The 23,770-nt window shown below is 41.0% G+C and overlaps 1 protein-coding gene across 1 annotated transcript in view; it reads left to right on the forward strand.

Annotated features, from left to right (window-relative positions):
• si:dkeyp-14d3.1 (transmembrane protein 132C) overlaps positions 1-23,770 on the forward strand; it is a 101,545-nt gene that overhangs the window by 26,793 nt on the left and 50,982 nt on the right. The window contains exon 3 of the mRNA XM_062381144.1: positions 14,631-14,777. Within this exon, the coding sequence (XP_062237128.1) occupies positions 14,631-14,777 (147 nt within the window). The remainder of the gene's footprint in view (positions 1-14,630; positions 14,778-23,770) is intronic.

Genomic DNA, 23,770 nt, shown 5'->3' on the forward strand with positions numbered 1-23,770 from the left:
CATTGCTTTGGTTTTACTGTTGCAGTTTCATGGCTGTCCCCAACATCATTTTCAGCCTAGGCAAGTGTTTTTATACAAAAAGTCTGTTAAACCCACTGAACCAGAAAACTCAACGACAGACAAAGTTAGCAACAAGCTGTTGAGGATAATGCTTTAACTGTGCTTCAAGATTATATTGTTAAACTACTGTAAATTCTGAAATGAACTTACAAGCTTGATTATCACTTCTCACCATGTATTTCCTTTATTGTAAAGAGCTAAGGCAAATGAAGTTGTGTGACGCATCAATGAATAGCGATAAAGCTAGGGACACACCTGAGGCAGATGCGTTTTGAAGCCCCCCCACCTACTCTCTCTCTGTCTCTGTCTGTCTGCTTGTGTGCTTGTGTGTGTCTGTCTGTTTAGACACAACTGACAAATGTGTAGAATAAGTACAACAAATTTACAGTGGATAAGCAGATGGGGAAATGTCATCATGTGAAACTCCATGAGAACAGCAGGTAAATCTTGTATGGGATGCATATTTGATAGTTTATATCACATTTAATATATCTTTCATATCGTTTAAAATCGATTTTCAGTGTGTTTTCTGGCCCGATTCATTCGGAGCGAGCAAAAGAAATAGAACAGACGCCGAAACCATTGCTGCAGATCGCGAGCCGGGGACCAGCCAAATTGATTAACATGGGTGCGGAAAGGAAGCGGACAGTATTTCATGGCATTTCCGCCTCCGGTGCGTCCCTAGCCTCAGAGTCTTTGTTACTCATATACAATACACAAACCCTGCAGATGCCCATAATAAAACCATTGCAGCATTTCTAAAGTTTTGTGTTGATTTCCGTCACAGCAGTTAAGGTGTCAGTGCTGCCGAAAGAAAATCTTTGTTCGACTGCAATGCCTTCTCCTCTGTGTTGTATTAGGGCGTTAGTGGCTCTCTGTGGTTTTGCATGATTTGAAAAGTTGCGTGTTACATTAGCGTCCGGCGTCTCCTTCTAATCCCATTTGCCTTGTGGTTACAAACAAGGTGGCAGCACAGCCACTCTGCTGAAAGAACAGGGAATCCATGCTTTATACGAGGCGGCCCTAATTCAATTGACATTACTGGCTAGCTTTAATGGATTTTACCTGGGGAGCCTGCAAATGGAATATTGAAAGGCAAATCAAGTCCTTTAGAATTCCTGAGGAGAGAAGAGGTGCAATTTTCTCCCTGTGCTGGTAACGAAATGGTGACATACACAAGATGATCTATTTTTCCCGTTAGATTTGATTCATTTGAGTCGTCTTCGGTAAGTCACTGTCCCATGTCTGTGGTTCAGGCTTTTATCTCCCTCAGGCCATGTGATGTCCTTAACCACTGCTCTTCGCTCCTGGAACACACACTCTCCCACACACTCATATGCACCACACACACACCACTGCATCCTTTTGTAGTTGCGTAGTGCGACTCTGTTGTTGACTTTTCCTGAGAGGTGGAACTCTTTGCTGTGTCATCTCACCGAGCTCCTGAAGTTGTTATTGTTTTATCTCTCAGTGTGTTGATCTCGCTGCGAGGTGAGCGGCCGTCCTTCCTCTGCTCTCTCCTGTAAAGGTCAGCGAGCCTCGGATGAAGCTGTGTCGATCAGACGAGTGCCGCAGACTGACAGCTAATTTTCATCAAAGCAGCTGTGGGCGAGGTGGGCTGAGAGGCAGGGCGCCCGGGGGCCCTCTCAGCTCCCTGAGGATTCTGCACTATACTCATCAGCCTTACTGATTCACCGCGCGGTGGTATGGTCATGCTGCGGGAACGAAAAGTTAAAATGCACCTCTGGTTTTGCCAAAGCCAGACCTGTCTCCACCGCGCTGCGTCAGCCTGCGTGTAGCACTTTTGTTGTTTCCCTGCAGAGAAGTTTTCTTTTGAAAATGGTAAAACGTAGGAAGCGCGAGGGGAGGACGATGCTGTGGCCAATGGCAGGAGGTATCCACCCGGAGCCTTGTCTGATCGGCACATGCCAGTCACTTTGTTTCTCTCTATCCATTTTTTGCGCTTTTTCCTCTCCTCTCTCCTACTTTCCTCTTTCTTTTTCTCCTCTTTCCTCCTCTCCTCTACTCGTCCTTTCTCTTCATTCTCTTCTTCTCCTCGTTCTCCTCATTCTTTCTCTTCTTCCTCTCCTCTCCTCTCCTCTCCTCATTCCTTCTCTTCTTTCTCTTCCTCTCCTCTCCTCATTCTTTCTCTCCTCCCTCCTCTCCTCCTCTTCTCTCCTTTCTAAACAGGGTTTGCATTGATTTTTTTTCTCTTCCACCAATTAAAAGCAATTTTGTGAGCATTAGAGTAAACCATGCCGGTATTTTACTTTAGCTGCTTGTTCATTACCTCATTGTTTGTGTGTGTGTGTGAGTGTGTGAGTGTCTGTGCATGATGTGTGTGTGTATCTTTGTGTGTGTGCATGTGTGTGTTTGTTGGTGTGTGTGTGTGTGTGTTTGTCTCCGTGTGAACTAACTCCTGGGTGGCTCTTTTATGCTTATTTCCCTCTGTGAATGTGTCTGTGCTTGCATGAGTTTGGTGTGTGTGTGTGTGTGTGTGTGTGTGTGTGTGTGTGTGTGTGCCTGCCTTACCATTTATGTTTAGCTATACATAGCGGATGAGAGCTGGTGTGTATCTGAGCTTACCCACATGTACAGGGCATTAGTACTCTGTTTGGGGCTAAATCCTCACGTTGTTGAAGCGGTGTCAGTTGCCTCTGCCACGACACGAGGCTTATCTTATACCAACTCCCGTATCCTCTTGGGAAGGGGGGACATGAGGGTGGGGCAGGGGATGAGGGGACATGTAAAAGAATGCTGGAAGCTACTGGCTGGTGTAAATAACCCTCGGCTCTGGGGGAAGGTTAAGAAGCCAATGCCATGATGAATACTAAGTGTTATCCCTGAAGGACTCGGTGCCTGTACTTCCCAACCTGACAGAGCCCCGTGCCTCTTGTGCCAGTCATCACATCCATGCGATGGTGCACGCGCATCTCTGTTTGTCAGCGACTGTGGCCACCATCCACCCTGTTGATGGAAACTGCTGCGTTATTAATGCATTTTGAGCATAGGAATGTTTTTTAACTGTCACTTGAGGCAGAAACCAGTGACTGTAATAGCATATTTTTTTCAAATGTTTTCAAGTCACCACTCAGTTATCTGCTCACTTCCAGTATGGAACTTTCAAGCAGTCTTTGAAAGCTGACAAATTACATAATCTGTCATAACATTTCAATGTGTGAATATAGAATAAATAATAACACCTCTATATTTTCATCACAGTTCATTTGTGCCCAGTTTATAGAGCAGTGTGCAACAAGTAGGTGTACATGGAAAGGGTTGGGTATTACATGTGTAATTTGAAATTGAACATTTAAATTTTAACATTGTAGAGTATAGTAAACTTTAATGTATAAATATGAAGATGGGCAAAACTCATTATTTTATTTTAGAAACACTAAATAACACTGTCAGTGCTTAATACAAAATACTCCAGCTCCAAACATCAATTGTCTCCCCACCACCTGGGTCAGCGACGCCAACACTGCCGTCTGATGCCTTGATATGGGTTTGAAAAGTCAAACATGGAGCATCCTTCTGCTTTCAAATATATCTGTGCATTGTCAAGTGCTTCATTTAGTTTGTCTTGTTTCCCCTTTCACACAGAACTGCTGTCAAACATGTATATCTGACGTTTGAGGTAGCTGTTAGCAAAATGAAGGCTAACGTCCTGCGCTGCCAAAATTCATGTCGAGGATGTGGTGCCATTAAAGTTGAGTGTAATGCTAATTGGTGATGTTTATGTTGCCTGTAAGCCAGGCAACTATTTCATTACGGAGCTCCACCGGAATCTGTGTTGTGATTCTGGTTGGGGCAGTGTAGGAATCGTACCCTGATGGGCACCATTTTTGGGCCGCGCAACCGTATACATGAATATGTGCATATAAAGTATGTATGTAAATTATGTCTGTTTTTAAACCACTTCTTTTCTATGTCTTTTCTATACAGGTATAAATTTAAATATACCTTTTATAGACCTGACACGGAGACGGTAGTCCCCTTTTGCATGACCTCTGTACAGGTGCTTTTGTCAATTTCAATCAACATGTAAAAACTTGGCTCTTTGCAAAATCAGCAGTGGCAACTTCAAGATTTAGACTTTGTAACTTTCAATTTAGACCAACATAACAAACTAGAGTGTGTAAGCAGCAGAGCCACAGCCTTCGACTTAACTTCCCATTTACTAACTATTTCCTCTAGGCACACAATTCTGTATTCCCCTACCATTTTCTCAAAACTGGAAATGAAATGAAAATGAGCAAAAATAGGGGAAAAGAAAGGAAAACAAGTGTTCGGGTAAATCTCTCCTGCCAAAGGCAATGTTGTGACATTATCTCTTCGTCACAGCTTAACAGAGGCTTGCTCCCACGAGTGCGTGTTCCTGTGTTTGTTCGAGAGCTTGTGTGTATACATGCGCAAGCCATACATGCATGCGTACATGTGCATTTGTCAGTGTGTGTTTGTGTTTGTTTTCTGACACATTTTCCTGCACCTGTGCTTGTTTGACTTTTCAGAGCGTTTGCTGTTGTACTCAAAATGAAAGGCATAGTCTTTACCTTGACACACACATGTGCGCTCAACCGTAGCTTAGCCTGCGGCTGTCTGCCCCATGCAGGAAAAAAGTGGAAATACACACTTTCCAGCAGCCTTTGTCGAACCGCACAACCTGCTGCCTCTGAACAAGCCCCTCTCAATTGCACTTTAACATCCTCCAACAAGGGATGATCCTGCAATCCACAGACTCTAGGCTCCTTTTCACAAACCCTCAAACTAACTGGTTAATTCATTTAGTGACACATTCTGGAACTTCCTGGATTCAATTTTAAGATTGGTTTGATTAAACACTCTCATATCTGATGAAGGTGGATAGGAAAAGCGGTGCAAAAGTAATGCAAGTCTTAAAATATCATAGAAGGCTCACATCCGACAATTATCGACTGTTTTTCCCCCACTCGCTGTGCTCTGGAACGTCGTGAAAATCCAATTAGGTGGACACATTCTGTGAGAACCACCAACATGATAGCAATCATATGAATTCTTCATATGGGGTTTCCTATGCTCCCCTGTTGTTGATCGCACGGGGTCCACACAAAAGATAGAATAATTGGCAAACAAATTTCCCTACAAAATGCGTCTCCCCTCTTTTATGGCCACTCAGCATAACAATGGGTACTGCTGTAATCTCCACTGTGTGATTCCGAAATGAAAAGCTGCGGAAATATGTCTCCTGGCATGTGGAGAAAATGACTGCTACTGTGACTAGAGCATGTTTTCAGCACTCAGGGGCTCCCCCATTGACACATGAGCAGCAGGCACATAATTGTCTGATAAGTGCTTTGCTTTAGAAGATTATTACAATTGGTAATCCAGTACTAATATTCGCAGGTAACCACACAGGGAATCGTCATTACTTTTTTATCGTTATGTTGACATTATGTAGTTTTAAAACGAGGGAACGAATGAATAATTCACAATAAGAGAATCGGCTGATCTGAGGCCGATAGAGTGAAGATAATATGCTTCCTATATCTTGCTGACAGCCAGCAGAAAGGGAAGGTCTGTTTGAGCCTCAGTATTCATAAAGGGACTTAAAGGTGTTGTGTTGGGGTTTAGATTAGAATCACTCTAGCTGTCATCCAATTGACATTTTAATTGCTTCATATCACTGATTCCTTTTGAGTCTACAGTAACCCATAGTATTGAAGCATCTGTTTTCCTTATCGGAGGAATGATGGAGATGAGCTGCCTGGCAGATGGATTTAATAAACTGCAGAGTACAGTCACGCTCTGTGGCTGCGAAAACTCAGGTTCCCTCCTAACCCTCCTTTCTCCTTTTCTGTCTGACTGTCTTTCCATTTGCTTCAACTCCTACCTACCTGACCCACAGCGTGTCTTCATGTTCTTTTCCCTCTCTTTTTGAAAAGGAAATAAAAGAAAAAAAGACCAAGAGTCAGCAGCATCTCTGTGGAGAAGTACTTCTCCATCCAGATTTCTCTTTGTGCCAGTTTATCAGGTCTATATTTGACAGGGTAGGTGAAAGCTTTGTCCTTCAGGTGGCAACTAGGGTCAGGTGGATTAATTACCCTACAGGCATCATGGGAAGCTATACCAAATTGCATGTAAATCTATTCAATGGTTGTTGCGATTAGAGATAGAACCATTATTTGTTATCACAATTATAGTGACTAAAATGATCATCGCTATAAAGGAATGCTTCATTTGTTTGAATTATAAATAGATATAAGTGGAGGAGAGACAGGTTCACAAATGCAAAATATCGGCATTTGTAAAACGCATTAGCAACCGCCCCAACGGCTAACTTTGGTTGATGCTAGATAATATCAACCATATATATCAACCTAATTAAATATTGAAAAGTTACAACTAACATCAGTATTTTTATAACGTGAAACTGATTACTGTTTCAGCCTTAGTTGTGATATTGTACGAGTGGAGTACAGATAACCCAAAATCGCCATCTTTCTGCTGCACTCACAGCATTGACATATGTACATTTTTGGTGAGCATGCCCTCCACTTGCTAACGAAGAATGCCAATGTGCCCTGCTAGTAGTAAAATCCACTACCAGATGAACACTCACCAGGTTTTGCAACTGACTCTTCTTCTTCTTTTGCCACAAGAGGATTTGATTGGCTTGTCCCTGCAACTGAGTATTTGATTAAACATGGTTTGGTTCCCACATGAAAAGTTAAGGTCTTCTTCTGCTGTGTGCAGCGCGGGCAACGCAACGTCACCACAATGAAATTCAACAACACATGAAGCCAAGCAATTGAGTGAGCATTGATTTGGTTGAAGCCTCCAGTATATCAGATTATATCTGCATTGTTTATATCACAAGGATGCAGGAACACACAACCCCTAAATGCTCTAACATAGAGTGGGAATGACATTGAGGTAAACACATCAATTACATCACAATCAATTACATATGAGATAATGAATCCCTGTGTACACTCTCAGATACACAAACACAAAAAATAGGAGGACTTATAATTTCTGAGACTTAAAAAACAAGTTTTTCTTGTGTTTTTGTATATTGCAGACATTTGACTGCTGAAATATATCGCTTCGGGGTTGCAGTGTAGGCGTATGGCCTGATTTATTTTGTGTGTGTTGGTTTGTGTGTGTGTGTGTGTTTCTGTGTGTGTTCCGTCGTCGGCTCTTACTGCAGTAAGGCTATGCGTAGCAGCAGACTAGTAGATGAGTGGAGTTCTTTACACCGTTCTATTAGACGTCATCTACAAACCGTACCAGTGCTCTGTCCTCCCGCTGTCTCTTTGCCGTACCCCCACACAGCTACTCCTCTCTTTTCCCTCTTCCCCACTGAGCTGTTACGTCCTCGCACACTGTTTAAATGCGGGATGGCACAATAAAACAGGGAGCCCTTCCTGAGGGAGCTGCTGATTGTTGATGAATATGGTTCTCAGAGGGGTCTGTGGATAGAAATGGTCAGAATAGGTCACCAACCACAGGCCACAGAGGCAACTGGATTGCAGGTCTAGTCACAGGACACAGACCACTGGCTGGGGACTCCCATTATCGTCCAGCCTAACGCTTATTGGATTTCCCCTAGAAATGTTTTTCTTTCACTGCCCCGCTGAGAAGTAGCTCTCCTACTTATGTCATCACTATTTATTAAGGGAGCCCCTGAGGAGTCTAAGCGTACAGTCAGGACCGAGCGTGGATTGGTGGTCGAGGGTGAGCAGGGACGTAGAGTCTGAATTTAAAAAAAGTGAGATAGAATAGGCTATAGCTGCTGAATGTTTTTTTTTTACTTTGTATCCAAGAAAGGGTCATGATGACTTGAAATGGCGTAAGAGTCAGGAATGGACCATGCTGTGTGATCTGAATGCCTCTGCACCACCGTCACCCACCTCTCTTTGTTCTGCTCAGTTTGGCTCAGATTTAGCTACAGTATGAACTTGTCAGGTTCTCTCATGACTGCTGACAATTTTTAGGTTGTGTAAGTTTAGCCTGTCAGCTAAATGCTGCTGCCCTTTCCTTCTTGTCTGCTTCCTGTAGCCGTTTATTTCCCCTCTAGTTTCATATAATACTTGATATTCAGAACATTCCGCCCGATGGCAGTGGCTTCACAGGAAAACTGTTAACAGCGAGATGAGCCCAGGTGCATTGATATATGATGTTACCTACTCTTTCATTTTCGTAGGGAGTGTCAACTTGTCAAACTTTAAGGAGGGATCGACACAGTTTACCCTGGAATCCATTCTTTATGTCCAGAGTGGTACAGATAAGCTTCATCACATGCAAGATGAAGAAAAATATATGTAGGGGAAAAACAAGCTGATTTTGATGAAAGGTTGCATCAATCAGAATTATAATGCAGAACCAATTTAATTATTCAGCCATCAATATAATTTAAGATACAGTATAACAACACTAATGGAAATGTGAGATCACAGAGGAGTGCCTATAATGCATACATTTACTTTGGCCAATAATTGACCTGAGTTCAAGTAGAACAAGCAAAGAATAAGATACAGAAGTTGACTCAAAGTGAGTAAAAGAAAACAAAAGCAACGAATTTATAAATCAAACACATTAAACTCAAAAAACCGATAGCTGTACATAAGCCATTGTCCGACATGAAAATATCTTGACATAATTTAAATGTCAAGTTTTTGAAAGGATATTCAGGAGGGCTTTTGAAGATTCCTCACTTTGCGATGTCATGGGTGAATGAGTGAGGGTTAGTGACCGTGAGAGTTCAGTCACACATTTCAGTGTAGCAATGCTGTCTTCGATTCGGTCAGGGTTGGAGTTGGGCTCCCTTCTCTCTTCACTTCATCTTGAAGGATAATCCATTCTGCTGCATGTAGCTCCATGTAGGTTGAGAGAAGGTTCTGGAGGTCAAGGCAGGGCAGCACACTATGTGGGCCCCATGCTGCTACAGGGGCCTGTGTGCCGTCAACCCACAGCCTTCCAGGGCATGTGGCAGTTTGCCTGTCATACCCTCTGCCTCCTCATAAGGTGGTTTGATTTTTTCTTAGATACCAGATATAATTTTATAACTGGTCAAGAGAATTCATCCGGAAGGAAAGGGGTGGATGGAGGTGGTTGAGGCACAAATGTGTGTCCCAAGTGTTGTTTACAGAGATTTCCTATGCATATAAAGATACAGCTTAAGAGTGAAATTACTAAAACATACATTGATATAGATTCAAACAGCATAAAGGAAGAGTGAACCTTTGTATTATCAAGGGCTATTTCAGTTTTCATAATATCCTTCAAATACATAAATATCACATTTCGTAAAGGCATCTGATGTCAGATGGTAGTAAGGATGATGCTACTTACAGCTGGTTTTCTAGGTTTGCTTCAGCCAGTCTTCACTGAGTCTTTGCAAGAGTCAGTTTTACTCACCACGGCAGTACGTTGTCCCAAACAGTAGAGTGAGGGTTTTTATACTTAGCTTATGGCTGAGTAAATTCCGTTTGTTCGTTGTCAGGCACATCAGCTGACACTTCAAATATGTTCAGTTCCTTTTGTTCACTTTTCTTGTCCTGAAACCTGAAGCCAAATTTCTGACAAAGTTTTGCAAAACACCAGCATTTTCAAATGTCAGAGCAGGCTTTTGTTCTTTGAGAGTAGAAATGCACAGTTTTACAGCTTTCCAGTTGCACATTTCACAGTAGGGATGGCTTTCAAAGACAATGATGTCTCCCTCATATACAAAACCTTCTACTAAAAAGGTTAGTTTGTTTGTGTTATGACTGAAAATAATTGGAAATGCATTGTGGTGTCCTCCTGTGTTTTTTTGTAGTATGTTGTGCCATATTAGGAATCCTCTCTGCAATGGTTCTTTGAGACATACTAAGTCTAGGACACTCAAATTCTCCTTCTGATTAGAGCCATTAGTTCAGAATAACTTCCCTGCACAACCTTCTTTTTTGAGCAGCTGAGGTGTAGAGCGGTCATCCTCCAACCCGAAGGTCGACAGTTCGATCCCCAGTCTTCCCCATCTGCATGCCGAAGTGTCCTATGGCAAGATGCTAAACCCTGAATTACCCCTCATAGAACAAAAAAAGTGCTGCTAATAGATGCACTGTATGAATGTGTGTGTGAATGGGTGGTCATCAAGAGTAGAAAAGCGCTATATAAATACAAAACCATTTACCATTACCTTCTCTGTCACAATGTGGTTTTGTGGGAGCTCAAACTTTGCTGTTAACTGTATCCAAAAGTATTTCCCCTCACAGCTCCTCCAGTTTAGCTGCATGTTCCCTGCTGCAATAGTGCTGGAGATAGTTGTTTTCATTCCTGTGACCAAGTCCCTAAACTTGGGACACTGCGTTGTTTTTTACTTCAACAAGAAAATAAATTGATTGTTCATTTTTCTTAAAGAGTGACATTCCGCTTCTACTTTTCTTTTCTTGAAGGTTGCCATGATGCATGTCAGTGCTGACTCATAACAGCTACAGTAAGTTGGTGCTCGCCCTGGACAGGCATATGGCTTGAGGAACCACGCTGGATGACATGCTTGTCCACTATTTCATATTATTTTCATTTTCAAAGAAAAAACGTTATTACTGTTGTCTCAATTTCTGAGTTTTTTGTATTTATGAATGCCTCAAACACTCTCACAGGCAGCATAGAGCCCAGAGGACGGCCATCTTCCACGTTGGGTATAAACATACAGCTACCTGAGTTGTGTGTTGTACAGAGCATAAGACTTGGACAGTATATTATTTATTTTTGTATTAGCTCTGCTAGTGGCCTGACTCTAGTTATGTCTGACAATTGGTCCACCACTATGGTCCAGACTGAAACTATAAATTCTGTGCTGACATTGGTGCTTGTCAGATGATGACTCCAACAGACTTGTGATGTAATAATCTTCCCTCTAGCACCATCATCCGATGAGCATTTTTTATCTGTACTGATATATCTTGCATGATGAAACTTGTAATGCAATCAGCACGTAAATGTTTTTAATTGTACGATCAAATATATCAACATAAACTGGATGAATTCACTGAACACTGATGTATAAGGTTTGTTGTGAGACGTGAAAACTATTGGATAGATTGCCATCATATTTGGTAGAAAACCCACAAACGATCAAATGTAAAAACATACTTACCACCACCATCATCAGAATAAATGTTCTACTTGCTGGCAAACCTATAAAAACAATCACGTCAATATTAAGTTAAATGTGTCATGACTGGAATTTAATAAATACACTGCTCAATATTGGTTTTGATAAATTTGAGGATTGCTTACTTGGTCATGTTTTTTAGAAGTGCCCTAGTTGAAGGCTTATATCCCCCAGCAGAGCTTAACACGTGAATCTGATAGCCGCTAGCCCTTGATCCTATTTAACCTGCAGGAGTCTTCTCCGTTGGGTGGTTGCAATGCCGAACTGACCATTAAGTTAATAAAATACTCTTCAACCATTCTCCAGCAACAGCTCAGTGAGCTTGGATATGGTCTGTTGAGTAATGACTGGCTCCCCTGTGAGACTTAACTGTGTTTAAAACATTCTGAAGCCTCACTGGAAACCTCTGATAGACATCCTGACCACTGAAGTGTAAAGAAACCAGATACAAGACCCTTCTGCTCCCGTCTGGACATGAGGAGGCCTCTGTCGGAGCTTTTTCTGTTACAGTTGTACACTCGCTGCCAGTAAGATCCTCCTCAGCACTTCCTTTCACTCCGGCTTAAACAGTAGATCTTCCATCCTTGGGTTGACATTGTAAGCTTTTTTTTGTGATGTTCTGTGTATTACAGGATTTGCAATGGGTAAAGATGAAGTGTTGTAATTAAATATTTTCCTCCACATTTCTCATATACAGTACATAGGTTGAGGTGATTTCCTGCTGCACCAATATGTTTAAGTTTTCCAACTGGTGCTGTCGGGCAAAGGATGATAAATGGGACCAATAATACAGGCTTCAAGACATGACTGTAGACTGGTGTTTATAACGTACATAATATGTAATATCTTGTGTCGGCTTTATTGATCCTAGTGTTTTGTGGAAAATCTGAGTGTTTAACTGTGCTCTAAAACTCTGCGTGGCCAGTCATTTAAAGAATTTTGAATAAAATGACCATGACAATGATATTATGCTAAAAAACAACAAAGCAAACAATAAAACGTTAGTATTTTTTTTATTTAATTTTTTTTGCAGTTTTTGGCTGTAATATAAATAGTTTATGTAATATAAAACCTAACAAGTACCAGGTTTCAAACAATTATACAGCTGTTATACATAGGTCAAGTACTCCCCATGTAAAATTGCCAGCGCTCCCTTTTCGCATATAGTCTGTGTTTGTATAACTGTAGCCAATCCTTCCTATTTAAGTTTTTATCATCATCTTCCTTTGCAGAATTTGAATTGACATCTTGACAAGAAGAGACAGAAAACAAGGAAGCCTAGGAGAAAAGATGTTATAATTTCAGTAAACCTATAACCTTCTGACTATCCCCGGCGTGAACACATTACTCTTTCAACTGGGAAAGAAAGAGAAAGATCCAGAGTCACTGCTGAGAGATGACGATCTCATTCAGTAACCCAATATTTCTTTGTGTTATTAGGCAGAACACTTGACCTTTCATCTCAGGTCTCCCATGCTTTGAAAGATGGCAAGCTTGGATTGGTCAGGGTGTGATGTTAAGTGCGCCAGGTCTTACAGCCAGGTCAAAGAACTTGGCTGCCTGGACTGACACAGATCTAATCTAAGAAGACAAAACCACTGTGTCATTTGAGACCAAATGTGATGTTCTGGAAAATCTGTAAATATCTTTAGGCCTTTACTCATTACACACAACACAGGGGACAGCAGAGGGAACACAAAATATGATTATTAGACAACCACATACATACATATTGAGCACACACACACACACACACATTTATCCAGAATGACCCTTCTGTGCTGTTTTTATCTTCATTCTTATGGAGACGGGAAGCAGAGCATCTGTCACATTACCCATTTTCATTTCGTATATAACCCCCTTCAAAACATGATAAGACACCACATCAAAGAAAGAGACTTGACTGCAGGGCAGATACAGTCATTGGCATACAGACAGGCAATCACATAGTGCATGTTAAAGTGCAGCAACAGATTCAAGATGAAAGCAAAGTCCTATCTTTTGGTCTCATCTGCCAACCTTGTATGGATTGGATTAGATAGAAAAAGTGATTGGACCTTCTCTTATAATTTATTTTTCTCGTCAATCCTCGGACTTCTCTGTCACCTAGATGGAATCACACAGGCCTTTGAGCATATTATACAATGGAACATTAGTCTATGTCTATTTTTATGTCAACACAGCGTGCAAAGTGGTGCCATGCACGGCACTAGTGCTGGTTTTAGTCTGACGCAGTTGTCATTTTTGGTGGTTGCACTTAGTGGTTGCACTTGTGGGCCCTCAGAGGTGGGTTAGTATTAAAATGACGTTTGCTAAAACACATTGTTAGCACTTTGCTAGCATAAGGGAATGGAAAGCAATTACGTGTTTGACCCACATAATTCTGGACTGAGGTCTGTGGGACAGTATTTCCCTCAAGGGACAATGTCAAGACAGTGATATAAGCATCTATAACTTTGTGCACGATAAATGTACACTTTCGTTTTTCAACTTCAGAAAACAGTTTCCTGCTAAATCTGCCCTCATACCAGCGATTAGTCAAAGATGCAATCACACCTCGGCCCTCTAATTGGTTTACTTTTAATTTACACTCAAAACACAAACATGATTAATTAAGAGACAAGTAAAAATACACTCTTCTTGTCCTGAGATGTGTGCTTTCGACCAGGTGCTTAGTTCTTTAAATGGACCCTGTTCATAATTTGATCTCTCCTCTCCTTATAGTGCAAATGCTTTGCAACATGGATAACCTTTAAGGGAGATTTTCATTTCCAGATCTAGTTTTCCTGTGGACAAATTCCTCCTTTGTACACCCCTGAGCCAAGGACATTGACGTGGTCCTTTTTTCAGCAGTCAAGGAACCTTTTCATAATTCCCTTTTGGAGCCTGCGAGAGAGTGCTACTTAGAGAGGTAAATTAGAGAGAGGAGGGACAAAATGGTATCAGCACTTTCCCCTCAGATGGCAGGAAAAAGAGAAGTTGTTTGTTGATCTGTTCATTCTTATGCGTAAAATTTAGAATTAACCTGAATGAGACTGCAGAGAAGATGGAAAGCAGCACCGATCAGACAGCTTACGATACACTCAAATGGCAGGTGCTGTATGTGATGTGGTTACTTGATGAACTGCTGCAGCTCACTGATAACACGCATGTTTGAAGCTGCCAGTTGTTTTCCTGACAAACACAGTGTGATCAAACCAAAAGAACAGCTGTGACATCTTTTGAAGACGACACAGTGCAGCGAACCATCTGGATAATGTAATTCCAGGCAGAGTGACGGGAATGAAAATCATTGTCTTTTTGGATTCAGCTGCTGTGCACGGATCAGTTGGATGTATCCGATGATTCACTGAAATAGGTATATTTGTGGGGACAGAGGAGAATCCCTCTGCCTCATACGTTCATAAACTCATCTTTTGTGTCTCTGCAGAGTCAAGTTGAAAGAAGGGGTGACGTTTCTCGGCGCTCGACCCAGCAACCCGACTCAGTGGATAGTCAGCCAGGATGTGAGGAGTGAAGGCCACCGAGTTGTGACTCTGCACTGCCGCAGGAAGGAGTCTGGCTACGATCAGCAAAGGTAAGCAGACATACATCAATTTAAAGTAACACATCCAGGAATTATTAAACTACCTTATTAACCTTTCCTTAATTAAGTTATGAAACACAGAATGTGTGTCCAGCGTATTACTTTCATTCAGTTGCATATATTTTCACATTGGCAAACACCCTAAACCCCTAACTCTAACACTAACCCTTCATGCAGTGTTAATCTAAGCCCATTATTCAGTTTAAATTTCTGCCCTTTTTAGTCTCAAAAAAGCTAAAATTCTCAGCAGGTGACCTGGTCCACAATACACTCATTATGTCTATTGTATGTATATAAAATGTCAAAAGTTCTAGCTTTAATATCTCTATGTGCATTATCTCAGCTCAACATTGGCATGTATATTTGTATGTTACATAAAGTCTCCCACAGGCCACTATCATCACATTTGTTTTTTACCGTGCATTTTTAAAATGCCTTTAAGAATATTTTGAAAAATATAATGCCATCAGAAACTAGACTTTACAGCACACATAAAAAATGACTAAAATGAGGGTTAGGGGTAGAGAGATATAATCTAACTTTAGAGTTTTGCAACGTCATCCCCCCCTCGTTTTAGAAAGTGCTATTGCTGATCATTCACATTCTGTAAGAGACACAGGAGCACTGACACCTGCAGTCTGAATGGGTTTCTAACTGATGTTTCCTTTGGTGAAATGACACACTGGACTTGACATAAAGGCCATGGGAAATGTCTGCTGAGACATGGGGAGGGGAAAGTTAATAGACTATTGCAATATCCTCTTCTCTGTATGTCTCTCCCTCCCTCTCCTTGTTTATATATATAATATGTATATATCTATAATGTATCCTCCCTCTTCCCTTGCGCTGTCTTTTTTTATTTGCATACTTATTTTCTCAGCTGCCATAGCTGGCACAGCCTCAGAGTTGTTGTGGTCATATCCAATCTGCATTCACGTCCTTAAACTAATCTGGCAGATAGCAAAGTGATTGCCAGCACTGGGAGAAAGGTTGCTGTGTTAATTAACTGCTGATTGAAGGCTTTTGTGTGTTTTAATGGTTTTTCCCTCTCGGATCAGGAAACAGTTTTAATACATCTAACTTTCTAGTGACAGGTGTAATTTTATGGATTAGAGGCAGATTTGGGACAGGAGAAAGCTCCACTTATTTGCTCTTTAGCTTTCGTTCCACTTAACGAACTCTCAACCACTCCCTTAAGAAAACAGGATACTCGACATGGCAACTGCAACTTTATAATCAAAGTTGTGCTGTTTTTTTTAAGTGTAGAGCAGTCCATGAAATGTGCAATTTAAATATGTTGGTCCAGTGATTTGTTGAGACATGCCGCTATTAGTGAATCACAGCGAGGAATGTGCAGCACATGAAACGAAGATAGCTGTGCCTCCCTTTGAATGTCACACTCTGCTTATAAAGAGTTCCATATAGTCATTTGCTGTGTGATACCGCAGTGCTGCATTCAGACCTGCCGGTTACTGATGGTTGTAATCAGACCTCAGTGGCATCTTTTTTAACCCGTTTTAATATTTTATTCCTCAGAACATATAGTACAACTTTACTTTATAAGCAGCCATTTGCAATCATGAGCTGCCTTTGGAAGTCAGAGTCTCCTCCTCACTGGAACTCATAGAATAACTTCTGACATCTCAATCTTATTAATAGAAAGGTTTCGGCTGACGGCAAATACACAGGGATGCAAAATGCGCAGAAGTTTGCATCTTCCTCATCCACGACCTTGTATCATTTATAATAACATAAAGGCCAGAAAAAGCTGTCAGTTTGTGATCATGACTAATGGCTTATGATGAGCTATAAGTGTGAGCTGGAAATATTTTTTTCAACCAGCATTTGCTTCTTTACCATTCATATGATTTAAAATGCTTAATTTTAGAGCTGGTATATATATATATCATTATATATATATAATTTTTGTAAGCAGCATGAATCATGAAAACCATTTAACTTCTCTCTGCCAGGTGGTTTCAACAATTAAGCAAATTATCTCTGGAATACATTGAGCACGAACATTTTGTGGAATACATTTTATGTTTTAAAATCTCACAACAAACCTGACTATGTGAGGCCAGGGTTGTCCGATTAGAATTTGTCGACATTAGCTTTTCAATGGGTTTAATATCAAAAGCATGTGCAGGGTTTTGAGCGGAGCTGCAGCATCTTGACCGAAAGAAAAAGGAGCTTGAAGCAGTGAGTCGCTCGCTCCTCCTTCCCTCCAGAGCCTCTCTCCTCTTTTTATGCAGGTATTACTCTCTCTGCTCTGCCTCATGACCCCAGACACACACTTACACACCTACACACTCATATACACAGTCTTGTGTTCATTCCCTGTTACTGTTGTAGAATCTTGTTTTATTGATTTTTTTTTTTTAAGTGAAGCAACCAGAGACAAGAGTGAGCATATTTAGTCTAATCCTTGCTGTTTGGGCCATGTACGATGGACTGCTCCTTAATTCCCACAGCTGTCAAAGTCACTTCACAGAGAAGACCAAAGACGCCCAATGATGGCTGTATATTACACAATGCTCCAATTTTTCTTTCGTCTCATCCTCCCTGCTCCCAGTCATTTCAATGAGGCTCTTTTAGAAAGGGATTAGACACAGCTATCTCATCTGTTGAGCTGTCATTCAGCCTCCTTTCCTCTCTCTGCTGCGTCCTACACTATAGGAGGTTGATGAGGTGTTTGTATGCTGTAGGTCAACAAATGCGGCGCAGGTTTGCATCAGAATTTTTGTTTATTAAGCAAAAGAAAGGGATTTTCTATTTATCCATTTATATTTATGAGGGACTGCAGGACTTAGCCTCCATTCTCAAGAGCCCTTCTCCTTTAAAAAATGCAATGTATTTGAACAGTGACCATCAAAATGTGTTGCTGATTTGTAATTGCATATAAATCATGTGCACATATCTGTGTAATAGAGTTCTTCTCCATGGCCTCACTGATAACTGTTCACTTCAAGTCCTCATAAAGAGGTGCTCATTAACTTGAGAGTTGAAAGATAGACATTGTTCAGGAAAGCATTGATGTTTTAAATACAGTAAGTGTATTACTTTATTTCAGCCCACTCAAAATCAAACATTCATATCAAATCATTTGACCTTGAAACTCCTCGACTTTACATGTGCATGTGGGACACGTGCACCCCCGCTATCACTATAGATTGAATAAATTCTCAAAACACAATATAACCTCCTTGGCAGAGGAAAACATAAGAAATTTGAAATTTATAACAAAACTTTTGCAACAGAGAAATAGACTTTAGAGCTTAGACCCCCCAGACGCCTGTTGTGGTGTTGAGGAATGCAGCATGAAGTTGGTCTATCTCATGAATGTTTCAATCAAATGTTTCTGATTGGACGGTTTGAAGGGTGATGACACCAGTATCCAGAGCTGAGGTGGTGTAAAGCTGGAGGTGGGTCACTCAGTGATCTTGGTATAATGAAGAGCTGCATGACTGAAGGAAAATAGAACATGTTACATTTTACCAGCTTACAGGTGATTGGCTCAGGGCGAGCGAGTAAGGTTGTGATTGGAGGAAAAGAGAGAATAAGCTGGTGGAGACCTGAGAAAGTAGAAATTGTGATGTGAAATTACCTACAACCAGTATTTAACAAGTTTTGCAACTTTCATTTTTCCCAAGCACAATATGGGGTCACACTAATCCAAATATAACAAAGTTAAAATCTGTCACATGGATATGAAAAGTAAAGGTTAAATCTTAAAAATATTTCCCTAAACAATTGAAGAATAGTGTATAGATAGACACTCTTATCAGATGCAATGCTCATCCTCTCCTCTCATTGTGTATGTGTCATCAGTACCCGTTCTTTTGATTGTAGCATTGTCAGCTTTTCGTCTTGACACACACACACACACACACACACACACACACACACACACACACACACACACGGATCCATGGTTGTCAGCTATAATATAGATGGATCAGTTCACTGGACTGTGAATTGTGAAATTGACTTAAGTGTCATTGAATAATGTCTGCGGTGCTGCTAATTGAAGCCTTTGTGTCTGTGCCATGGTGGGAGCCCCTGGGCCACTGCAGGCATGAGAGCCCAGCGTCGCTGATGGGTCAGGTGTACTCCATGAGCAGGTTCAGATAGTCACTCTGAGCTGCTTTCTCTGGCCAGCTGAGCCACTCCTTTGTTCCCATTCACAGCTGATGCTCCAACCACACCCGACTCACCATGAAAACCCATTTGGAAAAAAAATAAACCTGACACTGCTATTTTGCACTTGCCCTCTGTGGCCGCTTCCTGCTATTTAACTTTCAATTTGAAATTGAATCTGTTATAAAATACAACATACATGTGTCGACAGTATTCCTCATCCAATACAAATGTTATCATATGACAAGTTCTCTTCAAGGGGCATGACATATTTTTGATTTAGTTTCCTGACCGCGCACACTTTTCCTTCCCCTGACTGGCGGCTTCCAGCCTAATAAAGGCAATACTGAGGTGACAGTTTTTCATCAAGGCCTGCCACAGTGTTAAGACAGGTTGGGCTTCTGACAGAAAATAACAGAGCTGAATTTCCCCTGAAGAAAACGCCACCAAACAGCTGATGTCACTTCTTTGCAGCTCAATAAAAGGAAACCTAAGCATGCTATGATGAGTTAAAAAGTGTCCATGGTTTTGTTTTGAGAGCCCAGAGGGCTTCAAATCATTGACTAGATAGCAATGACTACTGTGTAAAGCACTTGTTGATATATATCTCCTCCTGTAGAGGCTGGAATTAGTATGACTATTTAAAGTCATATTGTGTGCTTGTTATTAGATTAAAGTGATTGATGGACAAGCTGAAACTGTTAGCACACTTGACTAACTATTGTACAAGCTTCAGCAGCATAATAAGCTAGCCCAACTTTCAAAGGAAGGGGCCTTAATTAACAGTATTCTAATGTGAGTTTATGATAAAGATGGACGGCATGGCTGCTCCCCAAAAGTGAAGCCAAAGTGTCTTAATTGCCTCCTGGTGGAGAGTTTGCGGTAAGTTTGGAACGCGTGTATTGACAGGACCTTGCTACGATAGTTCCACCCCGATTGGTACTGCGCAGACTCTGACTTCAAATTAACAAGATGGTGGAGATCATATTATTATTGTGTCTTCATTTCTACAGTCTATGGGGTTTATGGGTTACATTTACAATATAGCTGTTCAGGACTGGTGCATATTAGCATAGCTCCACTTTCTCTATTTATTTATATTTGTCTTTGTGCTATGTTAGATTTCCATTGATGCCACTACAGTATAAAAAAGAAAAATGAGTCCCACAAAATTGCTCTGCGGAGTATATACGTTGGCTGAAGTGCACTTTGTTAGATTGAAAAGTTCACTTTGTCACAATTAAAAGCGAGCCCTTTCAAAACAAAAGCAGTCCTGCTTCCTCAGCATGTCATAAGCCATAAGTGAAGGCCTCAGTAAAAGTGCTATGCCTGGGTCTTGGTAGTTCATTAAGACTGTCTGGGTGCAGATGGATCTCCCCTGTGAGCCACAACTTCATTAATCCCCCACACCACACCCAGCAGATGGACAGCAGGCAGTCCACTCAATACAGTCACCCCACAAGTCGGCAGTCGAAATGAACGCATAGGTGTGTGTGTGTGTGTGTGTATGTGTGTGTGTGTTTGTATGTGTGTGTTTGTGTGTGAGTGCGGGGGGGGGGGTATCAGCCTCATTGTGGCCTCTTTTACTGCTTTTTGCATGTTTTACATTTATTACATTCATTAACAGCTGTTTTATCTAAAGGAAACATAGTGAGTTGACACCTTCACCTACTTTATGCTGAGTTCACACTACACCAGATTTTCCTTTGTCATCCATAGCAGAGTCAAATCACTGATCACTGAGAGTAAACTCTTTAAAGACAGGATTTGTAGGGGCTCCCTGACACATTGCAGACTCTAGTTTAAGTAGCAGGCTAAGTTTGAGTATGAGCCAAAGTGAAAAATTGTGTTTAGTTATATATCTCTAGTCAAATATTATAAAATTGGTCCTGAATTGTGAAAAGGTTATTGCATTGTTAATGGCAAAGTTGAGAACCATAAGCATCATTCGCTTTTTCTTTACGACTGCGATGTGGGTAGCGTTTCGCCTGATGTATCATTCAGTGATCAGGATGACACAGAAGAGCTGGAGGATTATTCAGACTCACTTTGTCTCTTCTTGTGCGTGTTTTCGTAATCAAACATAGCCCATGTTTTGTGGCCAGATTTTTGAAAGGTCGTGTAGTGTGTGACCCCCTGTCGCCACTCAGTTGTGTAGCACAAACTCACAACGTCTGCACGACTCCATCACCGACACCATGTCAATAGCATCAACTGCAGCCGGATCTGACATCTTTGAAAGTTGCGCTCTTGGCAAACATTACTTCCCACGAGCAGATTTCAACACTTTTTTTCCTTCTTTTCTATCACTTCCCTACTTTTACTGGAATTAACATGCTAACAAGTTAGCCCTGTCCTGGCTCACCCGTTTCATCCCTTTCATATAGTGAGTCACTGAAGTGTCAAGTCTGCCCTGCAGGAGCAGCGCTGCTCAGATAACCTCAGACAACCTCTTCTCTTGTTACCACAACGATGTCTGAAACAGCTGTCTCCTCCAACCACCATCAAGAAACCACATTCAGCAGCAGAGCAAACTTACATATAGCACCTTTAATGTAATGGATTTCAGAGTACATTAATTTATCTATAAAAATCTGCTTTAAATTCCTTTAAAGCAGATCTGTAAATTCCATCAGTGTGAATGGTTCACAACCCAGAGGGAGGGAAATCATAGAGCTGTGTAATAACGGGTGAGATTTGGCAGCGACCTCTCAATGTATCTCAATTTCAAAGTGTAGAGAACCTTTAAGAACATAATTATTTACAGTAGGTGACATTTACTGCAAAAGCAAAGTGAAACACAGGACCCATGGTACGTATTTTAGTCCTGAAATACATAAACCATCTTCATACAGTCATGGTTCCTTCATTCTTTCTGTGTGCTTCTGTGTGGATTGCTTCACCTGTGACAGTCTGATGGCAATACGAATGACAGGGTGGCTTTTAAGATAAAATATTTAAAAACAAATTTCATCTCATTCACTACAGTACATGAACAGGTCTGTGCTAATTATTCTTTTGTGTGGTGCAGTCACATTGAGAATATGCCCTGAGAGTGAAATGTGGGCATTAATGCTATATAATGCTGCATAAATCAAGGATAAAATGAAATGGCCCAATTACATTAGGGGCAAACAGGAATATTAACTTGACAGTCTTAACGCTAACACCCTTAATAATGAATCAGCCCTGTTCTAAGTGGATTCCACCACTGTTTACCACTGTAAACACTCTTCCTGAAGCTACATTGGCAGTATTTTCATTGCACGTCCCCGCTGACCTATTTTCTCGCTTATCTCTTAATAAGAAAAAAATGACATGTGATCAGTGGTGTTGTGTGACAGCCCAGACATGTCATAGCTTTTACTCCTGATGGTCTCTCTTCTTTGTGTCAAGAGGGAGTGAACACAAGAAGCGTGATTAGGTGCTATAATCTCAGGAAGATGAGAAAGGAACATCCAAATTGCATTTAATGGAATAAATGTGGCCCAGGTTTCCTTTATCAGGGCCGCTGCAGAGATGTGGCATATTCTGTGCCTCCCCTTGACGGCCAGCTGATTACAGCAGTCGGCACAGATTACGTCTGACTGTTCAGGCTGCTCCTCTGTTACATCAGGGTTACCAAGTTGCCATGGTAACCCTTGTCAAAGTTTAATATGACATGACATAGTCTCTTCCTAAATTCCTTGTCAGTAATAAAGGCAGATGTGAAGTTACATGAAGGGCTCAGAGCCCCTCCTGTCACGCCAAGACGGATCCCTTGTGTGTCAGAATTTGTTTGTGGCCGGCTCCATGTTTTAGGTAGTTCATGTGCAGAGAGGAGACAGATTGTGGTTTGCATGTGTTCCAGTTAAGGTTTATGAGTGAATATCCTGCTCTAAGAGGTTAATCCCTGAGAGGATTAGATTGTGGCCACCAGTGTTTTCGAGGGCTGCATTATCAGAGTATTTTTAAGATATTATATATTTATATATATATATATTCAGGGAAATAGTAGTTTTTCATATTTTTTTTATCCAAAAGAATTTTATATCATTTTAAAATCTCTACCCTGTGGAGCTTTAGCAAGAACAGGATGTTTCGTGTTGTTATTTGAACCTCTCGTCTGATTGGCTGTTATCAGAGTGACACACAGCCAAGCCAGCCACAGGAAACTGATTTTAGCTGATTGATTACAATACCAATAGCCGGTCAGTACTGTAGAGAACTAAAGTAGACAGTAAATTATAAATGCAGAAGGCCCTGCAGGGGAATATTGGCTTCCTGATATCCAATGACTGGTACATTCTTTCGTCTGTGACTTGTCATGTAAGTGGTAGAATGACCAAGTGGTGTTTGTGTTGATAATAAAGTTTACAATCAGAAAAACGTATGCAGTGGGTCCGGGTCTGGGGTAAAGGCCGAGGGCAGCAACAGACACTGTTGGAACAATCTAACTACCTCTGATTGGCTGTAGCCACCTTGTACGTGTACTTAGCATTTTTCATCCTTTTATGCAGCCATCATGTGCCGTTAAACAGAAACTGACACTTTTGATTATGGCCTGACAATAATATTCTTATCATTTTTTCCATACTGGGTGTTGAGGGATTTTGGTCCTCAGTAAATTATCTGAACTGGGATAAATAGTAGGGAAAAGATAGAAAAAAACATTATTAATCGTATTCGCTCTAATTTTTACAAAGTACTCCATCTTCAAAAACCACAAATTCATATGTAGTAATGTAAGTACTTACTTGTTGACTATTGTTACAGCTTTGAAATAGTTATCTGTAAGTACTGTTTTAACCTTGATTTAGTTTTTGGATCCTTGTGACCTTTAAAACTGGTGGTATGATACAAAT

This window comes from Platichthys flesus, chromosome 3 (genome assembly GCF_949316205.1).
Source record: "Platichthys flesus chromosome 3, fPlaFle2.1, whole genome shotgun sequence".
Lineage (NCBI taxonomy): Eukaryota > Metazoa > Chordata > Actinopteri > Pleuronectiformes > Pleuronectidae > Platichthys > Platichthys flesus.